The sequence below is a fragment of the Peromyscus eremicus genome, chromosome 11 (genome assembly GCF_949786415.1).
Source record: "Peromyscus eremicus chromosome 11, PerEre_H2_v1, whole genome shotgun sequence".
In the NCBI taxonomy this organism is placed as follows: domain Eukaryota; kingdom Metazoa; phylum Chordata; class Mammalia; order Rodentia; family Cricetidae; genus Peromyscus; species Peromyscus eremicus.
The window spans coordinates 74,498,831-74,522,923 of record NC_081427.1 but is presented as its reverse complement, the minus strand read 5'-3'; the positions used below and the strand labels follow the sequence as shown (position 1 = coordinate 74,522,923).

At 39.5% G+C, this 24,093-nt stretch overlaps 1 protein-coding gene across 1 annotated transcript in view; it reads left to right on the top strand.

Annotated features, from left to right (window-relative positions):
- Skic3 (SKI3 subunit of superkiller complex) overlaps positions 1–24,093 on the top strand; it is a 107,405-nt gene that overhangs the window by 39,782 nt on the left and 43,530 nt on the right. The window contains exons 19-33 of the mRNA XM_059276585.1: positions 233–335; positions 2,349–2,525; positions 2,609–2,753; positions 2,875–2,953; positions 3,043–3,104; positions 6,081–6,137; positions 7,577–7,645; positions 8,722–8,796; positions 9,798–9,939; positions 12,436–12,529; positions 14,973–15,050; positions 17,081–17,205; positions 18,170–18,293; positions 19,806–20,024; positions 22,348–22,420. Of these exons, the coding sequence (XP_059132568.1) occupies positions 233–335; positions 2,349–2,525; positions 2,609–2,753; positions 2,875–2,953; positions 3,043–3,104; positions 6,081–6,137; positions 7,577–7,645; positions 8,722–8,796; positions 9,798–9,939; positions 12,436–12,529; positions 14,973–15,050; positions 17,081–17,205; positions 18,170–18,293; positions 19,806–20,024; positions 22,348–22,420 (1,622 nt within the window). The remainder of the gene's footprint in view (positions 1–232; positions 336–2,348; positions 2,526–2,608; positions 2,754–2,874; positions 2,954–3,042; positions 3,105–6,080; positions 6,138–7,576; positions 7,646–8,721; positions 8,797–9,797; positions 9,940–12,435; positions 12,530–14,972; positions 15,051–17,080; positions 17,206–18,169; positions 18,294–19,805; positions 20,025–22,347; positions 22,421–24,093) is intronic.

The following is a 24,093-nucleotide window of genomic DNA, read 5'->3' as shown; positions in this document are numbered from 1 at the left end:
AAATTAAATTAGCCCATAGTCAAGAGAATTCTGTGCAGATGATTTTCTGTGAGTTTTAGTGCATGTTTATTGCAAGAGAACCTTGACATGGAGATCTTTTCTAAATATTTCAAGATCGTATTTAGAAATAATTTTATAAAATAACTGTATTGTTTTCTGGGAAGCTTTCTTAAAAGATCAGCCTGTTTGCTTTGTGTATTTGAATGATGAACACAGATTCACCTCACTGCAGGTTTGGGTGAGTGCTATCTGATGATGGCGAAAGCAGCTTTAGTGGATTTTCTGGATGGGAAAGCTGTGGACTATGTGGAAAAAGCACTGGAATATTTTACTTGGTTAGTATCACCTTTGTTTAGCACTCTTACTTTCTTGGTCATATAATAAAGCTAAATTTACAATATAATTTTATGTCTATGCTATTAGATATATCAGTTATTCAGAGTATCATACATAAGAATAACAGACTAGCCGATTGATTCTGCAGCAAACAAACTGTTAATTTTACCCCTGACACTGGGAAAGAGACCTTTTTGTGCCCTTTGTAATGGCTGCCGTGCTGCAGAGGGAGGGAAACCGTGGCCACTTGGGAAGCAGCAACTCTGATAAAGTGTCTTAGGGTTCTGACCTTGAACTGGGAGCCTCTCTGCTGGAATTGGTTGAGAAGTGGAGCTTCAGATACACAGTATGCTTTTCATTCATCAGTAGGGCCTGTTTCAGGCTTTTGAATGGGCTGAAGTGAGGGAAAACGAGCCTTCAAATTATTCCTGGAGAGAAGCTGTAAGAAAAAGCGGTGTATCTAATAAGAAAAGAATCAGGAAGATTTAAATCTCTTACAAGTGCAAAGTGCAAGTGCAAAGTGTTATTTGTGTTAGATGACTTCAAAAAGTCCGCATATTAGGGGTTAGGGAGATGGCTCTGCAGGGAAGGCAGTTGCTGGAAAAGCTTGAGGACCTGATTTTAAATCCCCAGTACTCATGTTGTGTGTGGCTGCACATGTGCCTGTAACTGGTGTTTTGAGAGGCAGAGGCCAGAAAATTACTGAGTCTTACTGGCTACCTTTAGGTTCAGTGAGACATCTGCCATGTGTCAAAGAAATATGACGGAGACGGGTAGAGCAGGGTGGTTGATGGCCTCTGTACTCACATCCCCCGACCCACCCCCCAACTCACACCCCAGTGGCAACAGCAAGTCTACAGATTGTCTTGGGCACAGTGGTGCATGCCTATAATCCCAGCCACTTGGGAAGCCAAGACAAGAGGATGGCAACTTCAAAGACAGTAACATTTCAACAGAAACTATACCACTGAGCTGAATTCCCAGCCCTGATAAAAAAAATTAAAGTTGGAAAGACATGAGTTTGGACAGTTAAGATTGGTACTGTTTTCTTTTTTCTCCTTTCATGTGTCAGTTTTAGAAATCCTACTAAGATATATAAAGGAACTTGGGAATAATGGCCTTCCTTCTGATTCTCACAGTGGGTGGGTTTTCAGCGATGACAGCAATAGTTAGTGTTTCTCAGGAAGACACTGGGAAATGGATTTTGGCTGGGCTCCTGTAGTAGAAAAGGCCGTGAAGATGTCCCATCTCATCTCTCTGTGGCAGCAGTTTGTAGTGGCAGATTATCGAGTCTTGGCCTAAACTGAGATGCTCCGAGAAGGGTGGAGAGAGATGTGCAGCTCTGATTCTTTTCATTCTAAAAGGAACTAGCCCCTCACATATCTCCTCATACCCCTGTGTACTTTCTGAGCTGTTTATCCAGGCTGCTCTTACTTGCTCCTGATGGGAGATCTTTATATTTTCTTGTCTAGAGTTTTTATTTATTTTTGCCCTCAGTGAAAATCCTGTGCTCCACCAAATATAATTGATACATTATTTAGTCTTTTGAGGGGAAGTCCAAAGACATAAGCTATTATAACGAAAGTCACTGCCTTGATTATTGATTAACCAAACAAAAAGGCACACCTTTAGAGCCCTGCTATTAAACCTAAACTGAACAACAGTAACAGAATTTCCCCAAACTAATCCTCAAGTGTTTCTTTTTATTTGGTTTCTGCTACTTCTAACAGTTATGGTGAAGATACCCGAAAAAAACTGAAAAATTTCCTGCCACATAAAATAATCAGTTCCTCCCTCTTCTCTTTTTTCTAGATCTTTTTTCCCTCCTAGTAAGGAGGTGGTAGAGTATAGTTCTGTGAAGTGATCAGTGAAACATGCACAGAATCTGACTGAAGTCATCGCTGTCAGCCAGGACTGCATACATAGTCCTTCTGTTCTAAGAATGTGTGGTCCTGAGAGGCATACACCCGAGCTTTTGGACATAATTTTGAAAGCCTCGTTTCTCCTTACAGGGCACTGCAGCATCGAGCTGATGTGTCCTGCCTTTGGAAGCTTGCTGGGGATGCCTGCACCAGCCTGCATGCTGTTTCACCGTCAAAAGTGAATGTTCATGTCTTAGGAGTCCTTCTTGGTCAGCAAGAAGGAAGAGAAGTATTCAAGAAAGACGAGCTCCTGCATCTTGGAGGAAGGTGATTTACAGAGAATACCAGCCATTGCATTAGAACATTATATTTTAAAAGCATCCATACCATCCATCTTTATTTTTCTGCAGATGCTATGGTCGTGCATTAAAGTTGATGTCTACATCTAATACATGGTGTGATCTTGGAATTAATTATTACCACCAAGCACGACATCTGGCAGAGACAGGCAGCAACACGGATGGCCTTACAGAGCTCCTGGAGAAATCTGTGCATGTAGGAGAAATTTCTTATGAACTTAAAAACACAGTGATAAATATTTTATCATTAAACCATGTTTTATTTATATAAATGCTGATATTCAAGAAATAAAAAAGTTACTTTAACTTTTTTTCAGTGTCTGAAGAAGGCAGTGAGATTGGACAGTAATAATTACTTATACTGGAATGCTCTTGGTGTGGTTGCATGTTACCATGGTGAGAATTGAGTAACACTTACTTTATTTTGCAAGATTATTTGTTTTCAGGCAATAAAGTTTAGTTACTTTAAATTCTGTATATTTCAGGTATTAGAAATTATGCCCTTGCTCAGCACTGTTTCATCAAATCAATCCAAGCAGAACAAATTGTAAGTGTTCCATGTGTCTACAAAAAGAACTGCAAAATTCAGTGTATTAATTTTCTTTTAAAATTAGTTCATTTAATTTGTATATGTATGGATGTGTGAGTGAGTGAAGATGTCTTGTACCATAGAGTGCCTGTGGACCACAGAGATGTGCATGTACCATAGAGTGCCTGTGGACAGCAGAGATGTGCATGTACCATAGAGTGCCTGTGGACCGCAGAGATGTGCATGTACCATAGAGTGCCTGTGGACCACAGAGATGTGCATGTGCCATAGAGTGCCTATAGACTGCAGAGATGTGCATGTACTATAGAGTGCCTGTGGACAGCAGAGATGTGCATGTACCATAGAGTGCCTGTGGACAGCAGAGTTGTGCATGTACCATAAAGTGCCTGTGGACAGCAGAGATGTGCATGTACCATAGAGTGCCTATGGACTGCAGAGATGTGCATGTACCATAGAGTGCCTGTGGACAGCAGAGATGTGCATGTACCATAGAGTGCCTGTGGACAGCAGAGATGTGCATGTACTATAGAGTGCCTGTGGACAGCAGAGATGTGCATGTACCATAGAGTGCCTGTGGACAGCAGAGATGTGCATGTACCATAGAGTGCCTTTAGACAGCAGAGATGTGCATGTACCATAGAGTGCCTTTAGACAGCAGAGATGTGCATGTACCATAGAATGCCTGTGGACAGCAGAGATGTGCATGTACCATAGAGTGCCTGTGGACAGCAGAGATGTGCATGTACCATAGAGTGCCTGTGGACAGCAGAGATGTGCATGTACCATAGAGTGCCTGTAGACAGCAGAGATGTGCATGTACTATAGAGTGCCTGTGGACAGCAGAGATGTGCATGTACTATAGAGTGCCTGTGGACAGCAGAGATGTGCATGTACCATAGAGTGCCTATAGACTGCAGAGATGTGCATGTACTATAGAGTGCCTGTGGACAGCAGAGATGTGCATGTACCATAGAGTGCCTGTGGACAGCAGAGATGTGCATGTACTATAGAGTGCCTATAGACAGCAGAGATGTGCATGTACTATAGAGTGCCTGTGGACAGCAGAGATGTGCATGTACCATAGAGTGCCTATGGACTGCAGAGATGTGCATGTACCATAAAGTGCCTGTGGACAGCAGAGATGTGCATGTACCATAGAGTGCCTATGGACTGCAGAGATGTGCATGTACCATAGAGTGCCTGTAGACAGCAGAGATGTGCATGTACCATAGAGTGCCTGTAGACAGCAGAGATGTGCATGTACCATAGAGTGCCTGTAGACAGCAGAGATGTGCATGTACTATAGAGTGCCTGTGGACAGCAGAGATGTGCATGTACCATAGAGTGCCTGTAGACAGCAGAGATGTGCATGTACCATAGAGTGCCTGTAGACCGCAGAGATGTGCATGTACCATAGAGTGCCTGTAGACAGCAGAGATGTGCATGTACTATAGAGTGCCTGTGGACAGCAGAGATGTGCATGTACCATAGAGTGCCTGTGGACAGCAGAGATGTGCATGTACCATAGAGTGCCTATAGACAGCAGAGATGTGCATGTACTATAGAGTGCCTGTGGACAGCAGAGATGTGCATGTGCTATAGAGTGCCTGTGGACAGCAGAGATGTGCATGTACTATAGAGTGCCTGTGGACAGCAGAGATGTGCATGTACTATAGAGTGCCTGTGGACAGCAGAGATGTGCATGTACCATAGAGTGCCTGTGGACAGCAGAGATGTGCATGTACTATATAGAGTGCCTGTGGACAGCAGAGATGTGCATGTACCATAGAGTGCCTGTGGACAGCAGAGATGTGCATGTACTATAGAGTGCCTGTGGACAGCAGAGATGTGCATGTACCATAGAGTGCCTGTAGACAGCAGAGATGTGCATGTACTATAGAGTGCCTGTGGACAGCAGAGATGTGCATGTACTATAGAGTGCCTGTGGACAGCAGAGATGTGCATGTACCATAGAGTGCCTATAGACAGCAGAGATGTGCATGTACCATAGAGTGCCTGTGGACAGCAGAGATGTGCATGTACCATAGAGTGCCTATAGACTGCAGAGATGTGCATGTACTATAGAGTGCCTGTGGACAGCAGAGATGTGCATGTACCATAGAGTGCCTGTGGACAGCAGAGATGTGCATGTACCATAGAGTGCCTGTGGACAGCAGACTTTAAGGAGTTGGCTCTCACCTTCCACTGTGTTGAGGCAGGCTCTCTCTCACTTTAAAAATATATTTATTTATCAAGAGAGAGAGCACGCTCATGTGTGCTTGTGTGTGTGTGGTTGTCGAGACTACTTTGAGTTTAGTTTATTCTTTGCCAATTTCACACATGTATATAATGTGCTTTGATCATATACAACTCTCTCTGCTCTTCCTCCTACTCTCTCTGATCTCTTCATCTCCCCAACAGGTTCCTTTCCCACTTCATGTCTTGTTTTTTTAAGTGGACTACAGAGTTTAATTTGGATTGCTTGCATGGATATGGGGTTGTTTGCTGGAGTACGGACAAGTTACCAGTATCGGGCTGGAGAGATGGCTCAGCCGTTAAAGGCTAGGCTCACAACCAAAGTATAAGTTACCAGTATCTACACTATTGAAAAAAAGGACTCCCCATTCTCCATAGCCCCTTAGCTAGGTGTGGAGCCTGGTGAGCTCCTCCCCGAGCCTCCGTAGGATGTTGATGGTTCACTCTTGTGCAGCTCTGTGCAGGTAACTGTACCTGCTGTCAGTTCACGAGTGCAACCGTCAGCAGTGTCAGTCAGCAGTGTCACGTTCAGCAGACGGAGCACTGCTCCCGTCCTCCAGCTCTTACGTTCTTTCTGCTGTCCTCTGAGGGCTTGATACTGATGTCCTGTGTAGGGCTGGGCCCGTTGACCAGCTGCGAGTCTTTGCATTAACTGCCTCACACTGCAAAAAGAAGCTTCTCTGAATGAGGCCTATTTTTTTTTAATATATCTTTTAGAATGCTGCTGCATGGACCAATTTAGGAGTGCTATACCTTGCGACTGAAAACATCGAGGTATCATTATCAATTTCAGTATGTTAAAAATGAAGGATATTTTTTACATGTGACTTTGTGGAGAAATATTTAATGTATTATCTATCCAGTATGTCAAATATGCCAGTTAATTGATGACATGTGTTTTATTATGTTAAGTAATGAATATGTAATGTTTATTTTTCCTTCCATGGAGCGTCTGGTTTTATATTTATGTATACTTTTTTTTCTTCTCCAAGACAGCATCTTTCTGTGTAGTCCACACTAGCCTTGAACTCACTCTTCAGTAGCCATCTTCTTACTTCAGCTTCTTTACATAGTGAAAACAATGTAAAAAGAAGTGAAAACTTCTTTTATAGGTGAAAACAATTCTCTTATTAATGAATTTGGCAACAATATCAATATAAGTTCTTTGTATGCAGTGTTTAGTCTGGATGAGTGGAGGTAAAAGAGACAATTAGTATTTTTTAATATCTTAAATTTAACCTTTGGTTTTGTGATTTAGATTTTGGCTTCAGCAAATATTATTATTGCCTTTAAATATCCTAGTGGAATTCCTCCCAGTTGAGCAGCTGGAACCTAGTACCTAGGATCGTGTTCATAGGCCATATTTGGGAAGTTTCCACAAGTCTAGACATAGTGCCACATCTTTATTGTTTCTTGGTTTAGTCAGTGTGCTGAATCTTATCCTTTGACAAAAAAAAACTTCCATAATATTCTTGACAATACATTAATCACTCATTGCAAAAATGATTAGCTTTGGAAGATTGTAAATAGACTGGAAGAAATTCTTAAACTAGATCTGAAGATGTATGAAAGTGTACACACTGTGTGGGCAAGGCCCTAGGTTGAGTCTCGGGAGCACTGGACACAAGTGTTGTTCGTGAGCTTTCTTCTTCCTAAAAGCATCTCTTTCCTCATACCACATGGGTTGTCCTGAAACAGTAGAAAGCAGTATGGAGTAAGTGCTTTTGTTGCTGTTTCTTTTCAAGCGGAGAGCATATGAGCTTATGACTCAGGAGAGGTCTCTTTAATGTTTCTTGACTGCTATTGTAGACTTGTGTTGTTAACCTCTTTTTCCAGCCGCAGGGCCACAGCACCAGCTTCATTGCTTGTGAGTTCTTAAGTCTCTCAAAAAAGGGGAATAGATTCAGCCTTATTGAATCATTTCTTTCCCACGTAGTTAGCATATAGTATGTGATTATTTAAAAGTTCTACAGACTAGGTGATAGAGACCTATAGTATTATTTTGCAGGGGACCAGAACTCTTAATCTCTAGGGAAATCTGTTGCACACAGCATTAGTCTAAGACTGTAACTAAAACATTGTATCCAGGTTGAACAATGAAATTTTTATTTATGTATATTCATGACATGTTTGACTTCTCTTATTTTATGCTTTTTAAACAGTTGAAGTATATGATATTGCTCCATGTGATATTTTCTTCCTTTTTTGCCTAGCAAGCTCATGAAGCTTTCAAAATGGCTCAGTCCCTTGATCCATCTTATTTATTGTGCTGGATTGGACAAGTAAGATAACACTTATTAATAAACATCAATATAAATAATCTCATATTAGTGATAATGATAGCATTACGTGTATCATTAGAAAACTTACTACATGTTAGTCATTGTGCTTAGGCCTTTGCAAGGAATATTTTACTTAATCTGTTATCAGTCCTTTGAGGTGTGACTATTGTTACACTCTTTTTAAAGATGTAGAAATGTAAACTCATGCATGCTAAATATTGTGTCACAGTTGGCAGGGATTAAACTTTGAATCCCATGAATCTGATTATTACCTTCGCCTAAAAAAAATAAACCTAGAACTCTTATTAAACTTACATTTGCAAAGACAATGTTCATTTGCAAAGATCACTTTGGCTATTGTTTTGTGATTTTCTATAATGTCTTCGTACTGGGTTATGCACTTATGAGTATTTTCTCTTTGACCATGTTTAGATTTTTGTACTGCCAGATAGAATCAGGTTAATTGTTACTAATCTGAGTCTATCACTGATTATTTTACCTTAGTCATATCACCTGAAATACTGAATGCCTTGTCTAGTTGAGACTATTAATGGATTGCTAAGTGGTTCAGCAACAGTAGGAGCATGTATCAGAAAGATTAGGTACCATGTCAGAAATTAGGTATGTCTCACTGTGCTTCTGTATCTTAGTGTAATTCCAGTTGGCTGTGGGGCAAGCAGAGATAGCCCAGCAGTTTCCTGTCCTTGTTAGGTACAGTGGCACATGGGAGCAGGGTATTTCTGTACTGTCCTCCGTGTCAGTTATTAGACAAGGAGCACTGAAGTTTGCATTTCTGTCTGATGTCAGAATCTTATGATGAGAATTTCTAGGGTACTTTGTGTTGCTCTAGGTTAGGAAATATCATATTGTAAAATGTTTTCTGTTTGAAACTATTTTGTTCTTAAAAATAATTATCTCAGGACACAGTTCACAGGCATAGTTAAAAATGGTAGCGCTGAAAGTTAAACCTAACTGTGAAGCATGGCCAGTAAATCTCTAGTTATTCTAGAGCAATTTATTACCATTATTTTTATTTCTTTTAAATTAATTAAAACTTTTAAAAATCCTTTCAATAGGCTCTTATTGCAGAGACAGTTGGAAGTTATGACACCATGGATCTCTTCAGGCACACTACAGAGCTAAGTATGCATGTAAGAATCTGAATGTTCTTCTTGAGAATTCATTAATCTGCAAAATACTATCCTTGTTAAGAGAGTGAGTAGAGACTGGGAGTGGTGGCACTCAGGAGGTGGAGGCAGGAGGGTCAGGAGTTCAAGGTCATCTTCAGATACAGAGCAAACGTGAGATCAGCCTGAATTACATTAAATCCTGTCTCAAAAAACCAACACCAGAAATAAAAAGTAAAAAGAAACAAACAGTGGTATAGTTGTATAAAGTGGTGTAAAATGTTAATGATAGCTATTGTTTCTACTCTGTCTTAGAAGCAGATAAATTATCTTTACCTAGAACTTATTGTTTTCATTTTCAGTGTTCAAGCTGATGAAAAATAACAATGAGATTACAAATTTTATTTATTTATTTTTATGTGTATGGGTGTTTTGCCTGCATGTCTGCTGTGCACCAAGTATGTGTCTAATGTCCATGGTGCCAGAAGCGGGCATTGGAGCTCTTGGGACTGAAGTTACAGACAGGTGTAAGCTGTCATGTGGGTGATGGGGATTGGGTCTGGGTCTTCTGGAAGAGCAGCCAGAGTTTTTAACCATTGAGCCATCTCTCCATCTCTCCAGTCTTCCACATTTAGTACATGTAATAAGAGTATTGTGGAAGAGAAATTGAGAATATAAGAAAAAGTAGACATGAGTTGAAGAATGGCTTTAGTTGATAATCTTGACTCTGAAAAGACATTGAATTAGTTTGGTTTAACCTGTGGAAATGGTCTGAGAAGGGGAAAACCAGCTCATCTGGCAAGTCTCTGTTTTCTACTCTTTATTATATTCGATTCTACTCAAGATTAGAGAACTTAAATTTTAAATTGATCTCAACAGGCTTTTGTTGTTGTTTTTAATCATGGCTGCTTTTTGTTAAAGGCACTTTAAAGAAGATTAAGCTATGATACTATTGTTATTGAAATATTTTATTTCTTAGTTTTATTGAAATACTTATTATCATATGTTTACTTTGTTTTTTCAAGACTGAAGGAGCCATAGGTTATGCATATTGGGTTTGTACAACGTTACAAGACAAAAGCAACAGAGAAACAGAGCTATACAAGTACAACATCCTCCAGATGAACGCTGTCCCTGCAGCACAGGCTGTTCTGTGTAAATATGTGGGTAAGATACTTACTGTGTGTGGCAAAGTATCAGACTACTGAACTGTGTAAATACATTATAGCTAAGATACCTATCATATATGGTGCAATATCAGATTGCCGAAGTGGTTTAATTTTTAATTTACCCATCTCATGTTAAATATCAGTTCTTTCAGATGCTAATTCGCCTTATTGTTGCTACTTGGAAGGAGTGCACTTTTTACATCAGAATAATGTCTCTGGAAGAGTGGTGAAACTCACTTTATTACTTACTGAGTCAAGATTTCCTTGTAATAATGTAGGTGTGTCAAAGGTTAATGGTTCTGAGGTGCTACGTCAATTGCTCCTCTGTATACTTCCATTTCAGTTTGTGGGCCAGATATTTTATTTCCCTTAACTTGTGTTACATTTCTGGGGAGAGAGCTCAATTCCCAGGTTGTATAGTTAGGAGAATTAGATAAGATAATATATATGAGATGCCAAATGCATAACCAGTGACTCTCACTCCTCCTATTAACTCCTGATTATCTTGTAAGATACTGCAAAAACAATTACACACACACACACACACACACACACACACACACACACTCAGGAAACCCGTAGAATGCTAAAGTTTATTAGCTTTCCCTGGTAATAATTTCCTGTCTTTTAAAAATAAACCACCACTGAGTCTTTGTCATTATTGAGTCCTTTGGCGTACTGTACAAGTGGATTTTAGGTTCTTACCTGTGATATAAGAGGGAAAGTGCCTGCTACTTAGGATTGTAGTGATTGGAGTTGTGCTAAGCATTAAGATGAGTTCTTGGCAGGGGTAGTCATAAAAGAAACCAGCAGCTGAATAATATGAAGTAAAAATAGTTCACCCCAAGTATTGAGAAGTCAGTTCTCTTGTGCATTTAGTTTGAGTCACTTGGGAAGAAGGTAATAAGTTTACTGGCATCAGCATCCTGGGACGTTGTCATCTGTTGCAGTATGCTGATGTGAAGGACACTGATAAATCCCCAGAGATGAGGAAGTGTCTACTTAGAAACATTATTCATGAGTTTTCTCTTTTAATAAAATGCAGATATCTAAAATGATGAACACTTTTTTTTAACAAATGTGATAGCTGTTTTTTAAATGGTGGAACTGTTTTCATAGACTCGTGTAAATGCCGTGTGCTTGGCCAGAAATACTAACAAAGCAGAAAACAGGGAGGCAGATGAGGGGATATAGACCATCCCTGTCTGTCCTACTGGTTTGCATTGATATACCATGGCAGATGGAGCTTCTAACTCTATTGATGGTTTTCTGATCTTATACAGTGACTTTTGGTATTTAGAGACTGACTTTGACCATGATGTTAGTCACATACCCTATACTTATACAAGTTATACTCCAGTGTTAGAATCCCAGCCATGACATAAGGTTCGTATTTGTGGTGTATTTGTTAAACATCATAGGGATATGAAAGCCTGCTCTTTAATACTAGCTTTAAGTAATTTAGGTAAGGTAGATTTTTCTTTGTCCAGTGTAGATATATAATGCACTTTCAACATAAAAAATTAGAAAGTATTATATTGAAAGTGCCCAGATCCATTTCTCTGTTCCTGGTGTGAAGTACTGGCTTATTTTTTTTTAGAACATACAGTTTTGAATAGAAACACCATGAGAAAATTGTTGCTAAATTAAATCACAAGATTAGCCAGAAAATTATGTGAAATTCTTTAGGAACTAATAAAAAATTGCAAAAACCTGGATTTCTTTATAAATGTCAGAACTAGTTTTACCGAGTTAAAATTTCAAATAATTTTACTTAAAAGAAAACATGTTTTTTTTTTTTTTTTTCGGTTTGTTTATTTTAAACCAAACATGAAAAAAATAAAATATAATTAGATAAAGCAAAAACTATCATATCAAGGCTGGACAAGGCAACCCAACAGGAGGAAAAGAGCCCCAAGAACAGGCACGAGAATCAGAGACCCAATCATTCATACACTTTGGAGTCCCATAAGAACACTAATCTGAAAGCTGTAATGTGTATTCAGAGGACCTGGTGCAGACCCATGTGGGCCCTGTGCTTGCTGCTTCAGTCTGTGTGAGTTCACAGGAGCTTTGTTTAGTTGACACAGAGGGCCTTGTTCTCCTGGGGTGCTCCATCTCCTCTGATTCTCTCACTCTTTCTGCCTCTTCTTCTGCAGGGCTCCCTGAGCTCTGAGGGGAGGCATTGATGCAGACATCCTATTTAGAAATGTGTGTTCCAAGGACTCAAAGAAAACATGTTTAAACTGTAAAATATAACTAGAAACCACATATAATTCTTTAATATTATTTGGTGATTTAGAAGAATTATCAAATGATCACTGGCATTTTCAAGATAAATTAGGCCTTCATTCTTAATACCATTAATCTCAATAGGTAATCCCCTGCTTTGAGATGCTAAACAAAAAGAAATTAACTGTTACTTGTGTGTGTATTAAATTAAATTAGTAATTTAATTTAATTTAACAAATTAAAGATATTTGTGAATTTCCAGAAAGAATTCAGAATGACGCTCCAGCTTTCACAATGTTGGGTTATTTAAACGAACTTCTGCAGCTGAGAAGGGAAGCAGCAGAGGCATACCAAAGGTAGGTGTGCTCAGTGGACGTCGCTCACTGTGTTGTCAGTATTGAAGTTTGGTCTCGTGACACGAGTACTAATGCCATGTCTCACTCCTTTCTCAGTCCTCATTTTATCACCTTGTAGAAGGTGAAAAGATGAAGTTCCACGTTTTGATCTGTATTTTGAGTTCCATTGGTTAGGGTGTGGAGAACAGAGAAGGCACAAAACAAAACTTCAAAGATTCTGTTTTAGAAAAAGCTGTCCCTATAGTCAGACAAGAAACAACATGAATATCTGCTTGACTCACCTTATTACCTATTACGTATTTATTCATGTCAGTAAATGTTGGATACTATGTGCCAAGCAGTGTCCTTGGCATGAGAAATTTATCAAGGAATTACAACACACAGAGGCCCTGTTCTCATGGAACTCCTCAATGCGAAATACTCAATAAGCTAATAATACCTGGTTACTGATGGTTGCTAAGGAAGAGTTGGAGTAGCGTTTAGGGTCAGAGACTATGGGGAGATGCCTTTCAGATAGAGTGAGAGAAGTCCTCCCAAACAAGTAGTTTGCCGTATTTAACAAACAAAACCCCAGTGTACTAGAGTGGAGTGATAGCCTGGAGATTGGTAAGAAATGAAAGCAGCTAGTTTTTTTCTCCATACAGTAATGGTGGGTGGATATGAGAATAACTACTGATGTCATGAGTAACTTACTCATAACGCTGAAAGAGCTGATTGCCTAATTTTCAGACACACCACTGCTTCAAATGTAAGTGAATCTTCAGGAGATGTCAGGTGTAAAAAAGTGTTAAGTTAAATACTTAACTACATCCCTCTGTGGATTGCCATGTAGTTCAAAGGAATAATCACTAGATGGTACTGGAGGCTATATAATGAAGTTATTTTTCCAGGTCATGGAAGAAGGTTTATAAAAAAGCACAATTTTCTTCTTACAGTGTCAATAAACTTAGAGTAAATAAAATGCAGACTATAATAGTTAACACATAAAGCAAGAGAGCTTCAGGTGTTTGCTACCTTTGTGTGTACTGTTGTTATTGCAGACATGCTGGACTGGACACCACTGTACCTCAGGCTTAACGTGGCAACTCTACAGCCACAGAGAAATATGTACTGACCACAGCAGCTGGGTTATATGTTATGATATTAGTGCATAAATTCAACCAGAAGTGTAGTTTTTTAATTTCTGTAACATTTTTACACTTTTTATTTATTCTTTGTGGATTTCACATCATGCAGTCCAATCCCACTCATCTCCCTGTCCCTTTATATCTACCCTCTGCCTTTGTAACCTCCCCCACGAAATAAAATTTAAAAAGTAAAGACAAAACCAAGCAAAAAAATCTCAGCGTGGAAGCTGTAGTGTGTCCCAGTGAGTCACACAGGTACCTTTTAGTTCATACGTCTTCTCTCAAGTGTTCACTGCAATGAGTCATTGGTCTGGCTTGAGGCCTCCGGCTTCTGCTGTACTATCGATACTGGATCCACTTCTCCTGGATATCCTGTTGCTGCCCACCTGCAGCTTTGGAACTGCAGGACTGGCCCCTGCACATGTTCCAACGGTTCACAGATGAGGTAGATGTTGGGGTGGGCTAACTAATAGCCATGGTTCTGGGCCTGGGTGATAGCTGGGTTGGTCAGCCTGTCAGCTCTCCCTCATCCTGACCACCAGGGTGAGCTCTCCAGCATTGCCCCAGCTAGCTCACCCAATGCCCCAGGCAGCAAGGAGCAGGGCCATTTCTGCTCTCACACCCTCCAGGTCACCTCTAGCATTTTTATGCTTCCTGAGCAAATTGTTTTTTTATGTAGCATCAAGTGGATAAAAAGCCTTTCTTGGATATTTCTCCTGGCAGATGTCTTTAAAGAGAAAAGAAAGAAACCAGTAAAAAAGCTCTTAGCTTTTATTTTAGGACATTTCCCTCCTTGCCTATAGAGAAAATGGTGGCTTTAGTTCTTGGTAAATGTATTCTAAACCTAAGGATCTTTTCCCTTAGTGCGTTGTCTTTTAGTGTTTCTGTGTGGACAGCCTCAGAGCACATGAAAGCATTCAATTTTCTCCCTCCTACATAAATATTTTCAAGAGTGTCTTCTGAAAACTTTGGTGTGTCAAAATATAACATTGATATGGTCATTGTCTATGTTTAGATTACAAATGTTAGAATATTTACAACTTACATGCAATAATAAATGGCTTTACTTATGAAAAATATTTTTTTTTTCTTACTGACAACTTAAAATTTACATATATTTAAGTGCTTTTGTGGTATCAACTTACTGGAATATGAATAAGCTGCCTAAACAGCATCAAACAATTCGTAGAATTGAAAGAAAAGACTGTAAGTCCATGGATTTGGCGGAGGAGGAATGAGCAAAACAACTTTGCACATAGAGAATCTAAAATACTTTGGTTTTTTGGTTTTTTTTTGTTTTGTTTTGTTTTTTAAAGGGCAACTGCGCTGTTACAGTCCACAGAAGACCAACATACTTACAATGTTACAGTGAGAAACTGGGGCAGATTGTTATGGTAAGGCTATTTTTTTCATTCTGTGAATCTATTTTTCAGGGAAAATTGTGACCCTACAGGTGTGAAGACTAGTGTCCAGAGCACTGGAATATATTATTCCAAGGGCCAGAATGTGTTAAAATTTCTATACCCTTATAACCTAGCCTGAGTGTGCCTTGTAAAGAGCTAAGTAGGAACCTATGATTTAGGGACCGAATAGAGGAACATTTGAGAAAGATGGTAGTTTTAGCTAATAGAAGCCTACTTAACTAGTTGGGGAGTTGGGTTTATTCTGATTGGCTATGGAATATTATGATCTAGGAGCTCCTTTGAAACAGTACTAAAAAGTTCAGGACAATGGAGCTAAGATCTTCCCTTCGATTCTCTTAAGTCTTTTGGCCTAGAAAGACAGACAGACTTATTGCTTTAGAGGGTAGAAGTAAAGCCAGAGTATAGATATATAGCAATGTTGTTGGTTGGTCTTTGGTCTATTAGGAGGCCCACCACCCAGCTCCCAAATAAATAACACATGGAGGCTTATTCTTACTTATGAATGCCCAGCCTTAGCTTGGCTTAGTTTCTAGCCAGCTTTCCTTAGCTTATCGTGACTACCTTTTACCTCTGGGCTTTTCCTTTTCTATAACTTCTGTAAATCTTACTCTTACTCCATGGCTTGTTGGTTATGTAGCTGGGTGGCTGGGCCCTGGAGTTGTCCTCCTCCTCCTCCTCTAGCTGCTAGATCTTTTTTTTAATCTCCTCCCAGTTTTCTCCTTCTCTATCTACTCTGCCTGCCAGCCCTGCCTATCCTTTCTCCTGTCTTGCTACTGGCCAGTTCTTTATTAGACCATCAGGTGTTTTACACAGGCACAGTTACACAGCTTACAGAGCTAAACAAATGCAACATAAACGAAAGTAACACACCTTAAAATATTCTACTACATGGGAAGAAGGGTTTTGACTAACAGGGTGATGCCTTAGTTTTAGAGTTGCCCTAAAATTGAATGGTTAGTTTAGACATGGAACTGCAGCTGGGTATTTTAGGGTCAGTCTCGACATCTTTTAGGAACTGCACCTGGAGGCATGAGGTAGCCAATTCCTTCCTGTTATCACTGTCATTTAATCAAGTCCATTGATGGGGAAATATTACTCCTCTGATTGCCTATGAATTCTTTTAAACTTGTATTTTAGGAGTTGGTAGAACTCTGTAGGTTTTGTTGAAGCAGAGAATACCTAGAGTAAGAAACTGTAGCTTATCTTCTTAGGTTTGACATTTCATATAGAGTAAATATTTATGAAGAAAATTTTACTTTCTATAGAAAATTTCCATCTATATTCTTTCTTTTAAGAAAGTTTTATTTTTATTTCATGTGTATGTGTCTGTCTGTGTGTGCCCGATGCTCTCAGAAGCCAGAAAGAGTGTTGGAGCCCCTGCAAAGGGAGTCCTGAGTCACCTAGTTTAGGTGGGCACTGGCTTGGGTCCTCTGCAAGAGCAGTACATACTTTTCACCACTTTTTTTGTTTTTATTATACAATATCTTGAACACAGAGGCATATGGTAAATAATAAACTATAGTGTATAAATCGGTGGATAGTCACCACTCAAATATAACACATTAAAATTCTGTCAGTTTGCTTCAGGTTTCCACTTCAAAGAAAAAGCCATAAAGCTGAAGTCCCCTTACTCCTTTTCCTTCATTTTTCTTCTACACTTTTCTGAAAAGAGTTTTCATTTGAAGAAGTAAATATGCACATATTTACAAACAATCCACTTGCATCAAAGGCTAGCCTTCTTTCAAAACTAGAGCTTAATTTTTTATTTTTTCACCTTTATAAAACTAGTATTAGGAGCAAAGGTTGCTTGTGTTTTTAACTTATAGCTCCGAGGATTAAAGTGCTTTTATAAAAAAAAATTCAGTAACATTTATAAAAACCTTTTGAATTATAATGATAAATACTAGAAACAAGAATCTCAGAAATATTTATGTCTGTATATCTTCACAAAACCAAGATTAGTATTTTTATCTTAAACATAAGTTGTGCTTTCTTCTTAGTTCCCTTGGTGACTATGACAGAGCTATACAGGCCTTTAAGTCAACGCCCCTTGAGGAACTGGAGGACATCATAGGTTTCGCATTAGCGTTGTTTATGAAGGGCCTGTATAAGGAGAGCAATAAAGGCAAGTAATCATATTGCTTGAAGCTTTTTCAGAAAAATGTAATGTTGAAATTATGATGGAGATGCAGTATTTTAAAAACGTTATATGTATGGATGCATATATGTCAGTTGAAGATTGTGTACCTGATGTCCTTAGAGGCCTGAAGAGGGATTTCCCTGGAACTGGAGTAACAGACAGTTGTGAGCTGTGTGTGGGTGCTGGAGATTGAACCTAGATCCTCGGGAAGAGCAGCCAGTGCTCTTAGCTGCTAAGCCATTCTCTAGCCCTGGGGTTGCAGTATTTACTAAAATATGACTAGGAGTCAGGAGATGTAGTAGGTTTTGTTTATGTGTCATCTCACTAGTATGCTGTGATGATTAGTACTCCTTATAAACAATTTGAACTGAACATCCACTGTACATTTGAGGAGACTAAGGTGCAGGCTTAGTGGTGGATATGTGTGTGTGTGTGTGTGTATACATTTGCAAGCAGGTACTTGCTATTCTATATGCTCAAATGAAAATTTTTGATAAGTGAAAACTTCAACTTTTGTTAGTAATAGATATTTATTTCTTCAAAAATTTTACCTGAGGAAATTCTGATACGTATGAGCTCCACCACTATGTATACAGTGCACTCAAATATTATCTGCTTGGTGAAGGTGATGATCTGCAGTTGGAGTGTGATTATATATCCGTGTTTCCAAGTTCCTTTTCTACTTAAGGTGACTTAGACCTCACAGTATATTCAGCAGGCAGAAGGTAGGGATTGTCCCCTAACAATCATAAAGGTGCCCCCAGAGTCACTTTGGAATAGCTAAACCATGGTAGGGTTTATTCTGTCTGCTTGGAAAGAAGAGAATAAGGAAGGTAGAATTTTAGCTAGATCTTTTTTGAAAAATGGGATTAGGAAGGGGAAAGTGGCCCATTTTGTTAATAGAATTGCTTTTGTGTTTTGCTTGCCTTTCCCTTCTTCTATGCAATAGCCTATGAGAGAGCCTTGACTGTTGTTAAATCAGAGCAAGACAAAGCTCATGTCTTGACAGCTCTGGCAATAACAGAATACAAACAAGGACAAATGGATGCAGCCAAGTCACTGCTTTTCAAATGGTATGTATAGCTGACTTATACATCAGATCCTTATGTTTGAGATAAGATTTGAAAAGGAACTTTTAAGTAAATGGAAGGGATTGGACCTACCTTGTTCTAAATTGACAGTCATGGGTGGAGTTAAATACCATGGCTTAATTCATAGCTTTGTATATCTGTCTAATACTGCTTATTTGTTTCAAGAATAAGTGACCATGTGGACCACAGACAATTGAACGGAATTGTAACTGACTTGGTGTTTGGTTGCTCAGATCCTCAGGTCTTTTTCCTCAGAAAAAGTTTATTTAAAGACGTCTTTAAAGATACCTATAGAATGTATATACTTCTGGTTTCAGAACAAGTTAAAATGAGAACCTGTGATAGTGGAGTTATTTACATAGTACTTACTGAGTTCTTAAAGCCTGTTTGCTTTGTTTTAAAAGTTGGCTGTAATTCCTCCAAGAGCAGTAGATGATTAATACAGGCTGTTGGACAGTGAGGTTTATTGACCTTTTGAATGGTGCAGACCTTCATAGGACAGACACCCACTCCCCAACCCCCTGCAGTGCAGGAAGTATAGTCCCACCATCTTGTGGGAATAGTAGACTTGTCAGTTACTGTGACAAGGAAAACATTGCCTTGTTAACTGCCCCCTCAACCCCAGGGGGACGAACTTCTCTTACACTGGAAATCTCTTCCCTGGCCTGCACTGTCCTTGACTGTTTGAGGAGCCATGATGAGAAGAGGGCCTTAGACACAAAAATGGAGAGGTTTCTGACCCTCCAAGCTGTGAGGGAAAGTGATAGGACCTTTCTGAAAATGGCTTCCACTTATAGCCCTCTGACTTTGCTGGGAAGGCCGGAGAACCCTTTCTCCAAATGCCAGCCCTAGTGGGACCTAGGTCTCCTTTCGTCTTGAACTGTAAGCATGCAAGGTCAGGTTCTGGGGACTTCGTCATTCTCAGCTGTAGCTCCTCTGGGAGGGAGATCCGCCTCCTTACCAGCCACCCAGCATGCCTTGGGTGGTACTCTACTGAAAGCTGGTGCTTCTAGCCTTTGCCTGGTCCTGCCAGGACTGTGTTGCTGATGTGCTTTCCGGCAATGCTTTCCCACCATGAAGCAGCCTTACTTCAGTGTGAGGAGACAAAGCAGAGGGGCTGGAGTTTCTAATCTGTCATCTTCTGCTTTCCTTTAACAAAATAGAATTTTATTTCAACTAAACATTTTCTGAAATTGTTCTCATTAGTCCTAAAACTGAGAATCAAAGAGGCCAATTTTTATTTGTTTCTAAAATTTAGACATAATGACCTGAGATGAGATTTGTCAATTTATGCTGTGAAAGGCTGATATTATTTTTGGTCCAGTCAGATAATTGTCTTTAAATGTAAAAAAAGTATATTTTTATATTTAAGCACAAAATTGACTTATTTTGATGAATCTTTAAGTAGATATCTTTTTTTATTAAATAAAACCTCTTAATAGATATAAGACCACTGTACTAATGGCTAACAGACTACTAAATATCTATTTATAGCTCTATTTTAAAGGAACCAACCACAGAAAGCCTTCAAGCCCTGTGCGCTCTGGGCTTGGCAATGCAGGATGCTACACTGTCCAAAGCAGCACTTAATGAGTTCCTGAAGCATGTTAAACAGGAAAATGGTTACCACAGGTGCCTTCTGACTGCAGCAGTGTACGCCCTGCAGGGCCGCGGTGGGGCGGTGCAAAGACAGGCGTCCAGGGCGGTCCACAGGTGAGCCCGCATTTGGGCATGGCTGTATTTGATAGGATTATGTTCAACTTGTGGGCTGTATTGTGACTTAGAATGAACTATGAAACTCTATTTGGAAATCATACTGTCAGTTATTTTGGTGGGTTGATGAATTTTTCCTTTATTCAGGTGAAGCTCCACATATTTTGATACAAAAGTCTGTAATTCCTACGTTTATAATACTATCAGTTCATTATCTGCTGTGTGTCGATGCAGACCATGTTGATGGATTTAGGAATTCTTAGTCACTTAAATGTTGATCGATGCCTTTGAAATTTGGAAATTAAGATAATCATTTAACAGAGGCAAGCAGATCTCTCTGAGTTCTTTGGCCAGCCTGGTCTACAGAGCAAGTTCCAGAACAGCCAGGGCTACACAAAGAAGTGCCGTCTGAGGGGAAGATAAAAAGATGTAATGTAACAGCAGTTTTCTGTTTTCATATGTTGTAGCTTTAATTTCTTTTTCTTTCATCATTTATTCTTATAATAACCTTTGTTGATTAGATACATTAAATTTTATTACATTTATTTTTGTGTGGGTACATGTACTATAGCATGTACTTGTGAGAAAGGAGGACAATTTTTGGAAGTCATTTCTCTACTAACCATATGGTTCCCATACGGTTACGAGTTCACAGAGATCAGCGGTTCTCAACCTGTAGGTTGTGACCCCTTTGGCAAACCTCTAACTCCAAAATATTTACATTACAATTCTTAACAGTAGCAAAATTACAGTTATGAAATGGCAACAAAAATAATTGTATGTTTGGGGTCACCATGACATGAGGAGCTGTATTAAAGGGTGGAAGCGTTAGGAAGGTCGAGAAGCACAAGTTCAGGTCAGAGTTAAGTACCTTAACCCACTGAGCCATCTCTCCTGTGAAATTTTTAAAAATTAATATGAAGTTTATTCCATATGAATTCTTTTTCTTAGTTACATCCTCCTGCTGCATAATAGAGCACCTTTAAATTTCTTTGTAGTTTCATTAAACACACACGCTACATTTTAACTATTTTTCTCATAATTTTGTGACCATGATATTGTTTTTTTTCAGGTTTTAAAAACATAAGAACTCTTGGTGTTTGTAGAAGATAGTATAGTATGTTTCCTAAAAGTTAAGATATTTTCAGTTAAATGTGAGCAATTAATATGAGCTTGCTTAGGTGTCTAAAGGATTTTAAACTTAAAATACTTGCTGTGCTTGTTAATGGTTAAAGTAACCCCCATTTTTTTTTTTTTATGAAATACCCGGCAGCCTGTATTTTATTAATCAAAATTAATTATGTACCATCTGGCTTTATCCAGCATTCTTTAAATAGCATATTGAGTGAGGACTAACAGACATTCAAATCAGTATAGTGTTCTTTCTCGTCAGATCAGAGAAAAGAACACAGTAGTCCCATTTACTTCCTTTTTTTCTAATTTAACTTTTTATTGATTCTTTGTGGATTTCACATCATACATCTGAATCCCACTCATCTCCCTGTCCCTTCATATCTGTCCTCTGCCCTTTCAATCCCCGCCCCCAAGATAAAACAAAATAAAATTTAAAAGAAAAGAAAAATCTCATCATGGAAGCTGTAGTGTGACACAGTGAGTCACAGTTTACCCTTTAGTCCGTACATCTTTACTTGCAAGTGTTCATTGCCATGAGTCATTGGTCTGGTTTGAGGCCTCTGGTTTCTGCTACATTGTTGGTACTGGTCCCTCACAGGGGTTCCTCTTGGATATCTGTTGTTGCCCTGTGTCATGGAGATCCTTCAGTTTTGGGTCTGTGGGTCAGGCTCTTCACTTGCTCCAGCAGCTCATAAATGAGGTGGATGTTGGGGTAGGCCAACTCATAGGCCTGGTTCTAGGCCTGGGTGGTTGCAGGGTTGGTCAGCCTGCCAGCTCTCCCTCATTCTCACCATCCTCTCCAGCACTGCCCCAGCTAGCTCACCCAATGCCATAAGCAGCAAGGGGCGGCCGGTTCTCCTGCTCTTATGCCCTTGGGGCCAGCTCACCCACACCTGCAACACCAGGGACAGCTCTGCTGTGTTGCCCAGGCAAGGTACAGGGACCACTTAGCAGCTGATGAGAGGCAGGGACAGCTCTCCCATCTGCCTCAGGCTGAGAGGGGTGGGTGAGGGATTGGAGGGGAGTTCTTCTTTCCCTGCCCACACCACCAGATGGCAGATGAGGAGCAGGGCCAGATCTCTGCGATCTCTCATGCTCGTGTTCTTGGGGAGGCTCACCCGCACCCTTGTCAACGGAGTCCACAGTAACTCCAGACTTTAAGAGTAGCGTTTTTTGTTGTTCTCTCTAGCAACCCTGCTGACCCCGCTCTTTGGTCTTTGCTGTCCCGAGTTGTTGCTCAGTACGCTCAGCGGAATGCAAAGGTGAGTAATGGCCAAAATCCTGCCAAGTGAGTAGCCCGTGGTGTTAAATACATACATGCAATTGTATATTTATACAAATGTATATGTATTTACACACACACACACACACACACACACACACACACGTAGAGAGGGAGCAAGAGAATGCTCTGTGGCTCTGGTTGGCCTGCAGTTTTGTATGTAGACCAGGCAGGACTCACAGACGTAGAGAGACTCTGCCTGCCTTTTCCTTTTGAGTGCTGGGATTAACAGCATCAGCCATCACACCCACCTTAAATATATATTTAAAAAATAGCATTTTTCTAAAAATATAGTAAGTATGATGAAGAGAATGTCATCATTTAATCAAATTCCTGTTTACACAACACTAGACTGAGCACCCTCCGTGTGTTTATGAAACACTTCTGAGCAGTGTGGACACTACAAAGAAGGAGGACCCTTCTGTTCTGAAATGAACAGATTGTCTCAATCCCTATGTGAATAAGTAACAAATAAGTATTAGTATTTGTGGTTTTTAAATTTCAAAAGATAATTTTATTTAAAATTGTTTAAAGATAAGATAATAATATAAACACTGCTAATGTCTAAAAATCTCATTATAAGCATGAATTTATTGACATTTTGTAAAGAATTATATACTCAGCCAGGCGGTGGTGGCGCACACCTTTAATCCCAGCACTCGGGAGGCAGAGCCAGGTGGATCTCTGTGAGTTTGAGGCCAGCCTGGGCTACCAAGTGAGTTCCAGGAAAGGCGCAAAGCTACACAGAGAAATCCTGTCTCGAAAAAAAAAAAAAAAAAAAAAAAGAAAAAGAAAAAAGAATTATATACTGTATTTTAGTCATAAGAGCAAGATATTTTCAGGTATCTATATTTCATTATTTTCTGCTATGAATATTTTCTCTCTTTGTCCAGTTAAGTGCGTGGCAAACAATAACATCAGATAATTTGTCTTGAACACTTATTTAGTAGTGATTCTAGTGTCAGTCTTTGTAGATGTGTTTTTATTGTTCGTTGTTCTTACTGATTTCACTCGAGGTGGTTTTATTTCTTTGTTTTCCTGACTGTATCTTCTAGAACATTATTTGTAGACCCAACTTGAACCTTAGGATTAAAATAATTTCATAAGAAAGAATTTCTATTGTTTTTGTGAGCTATGTTGGCAGCTGCATTTATAACTTGGGATTCTGTATTAACCAGGCTGTTCTGTGTCTGGGTCTCAAGTCACTTGAGAATGGTGCACAAGTACTGTCCCTGAGAGGTTCAGCTTATTCTGAGGTTTCCTATATACACCCTCCTTGTGTGAGTCCTGGACTTGTCCCACTGGCTTATGAGCCCCATATTGGGATCTGCAAGTGACAAAAATGGTCTCCCAACTCCTTCTGCCTTTTTAACTTTCAGTTTGAGCCTGAAAAACCTTCATTGCTTGTCAGTTATTCCATACTAAAATTTTAGGAATGTGTTTTTAAAATATTTTATCCCAGTGCTGTTCAAATGTTAACGTGCTGTTTGTTGACATCACCTAATAACACCATTAAATGCAGGTGATAATTAACAGGGCTAATTATCTAACAGCCCCGGGCATGTCCAGCTCCTGATTCAGAGGCCATTTGAGTAGTAGAGTTTAAGCTATTTCAGTGGATGTATTGGCTCAAAAGCTGTTAACTGTTGGACA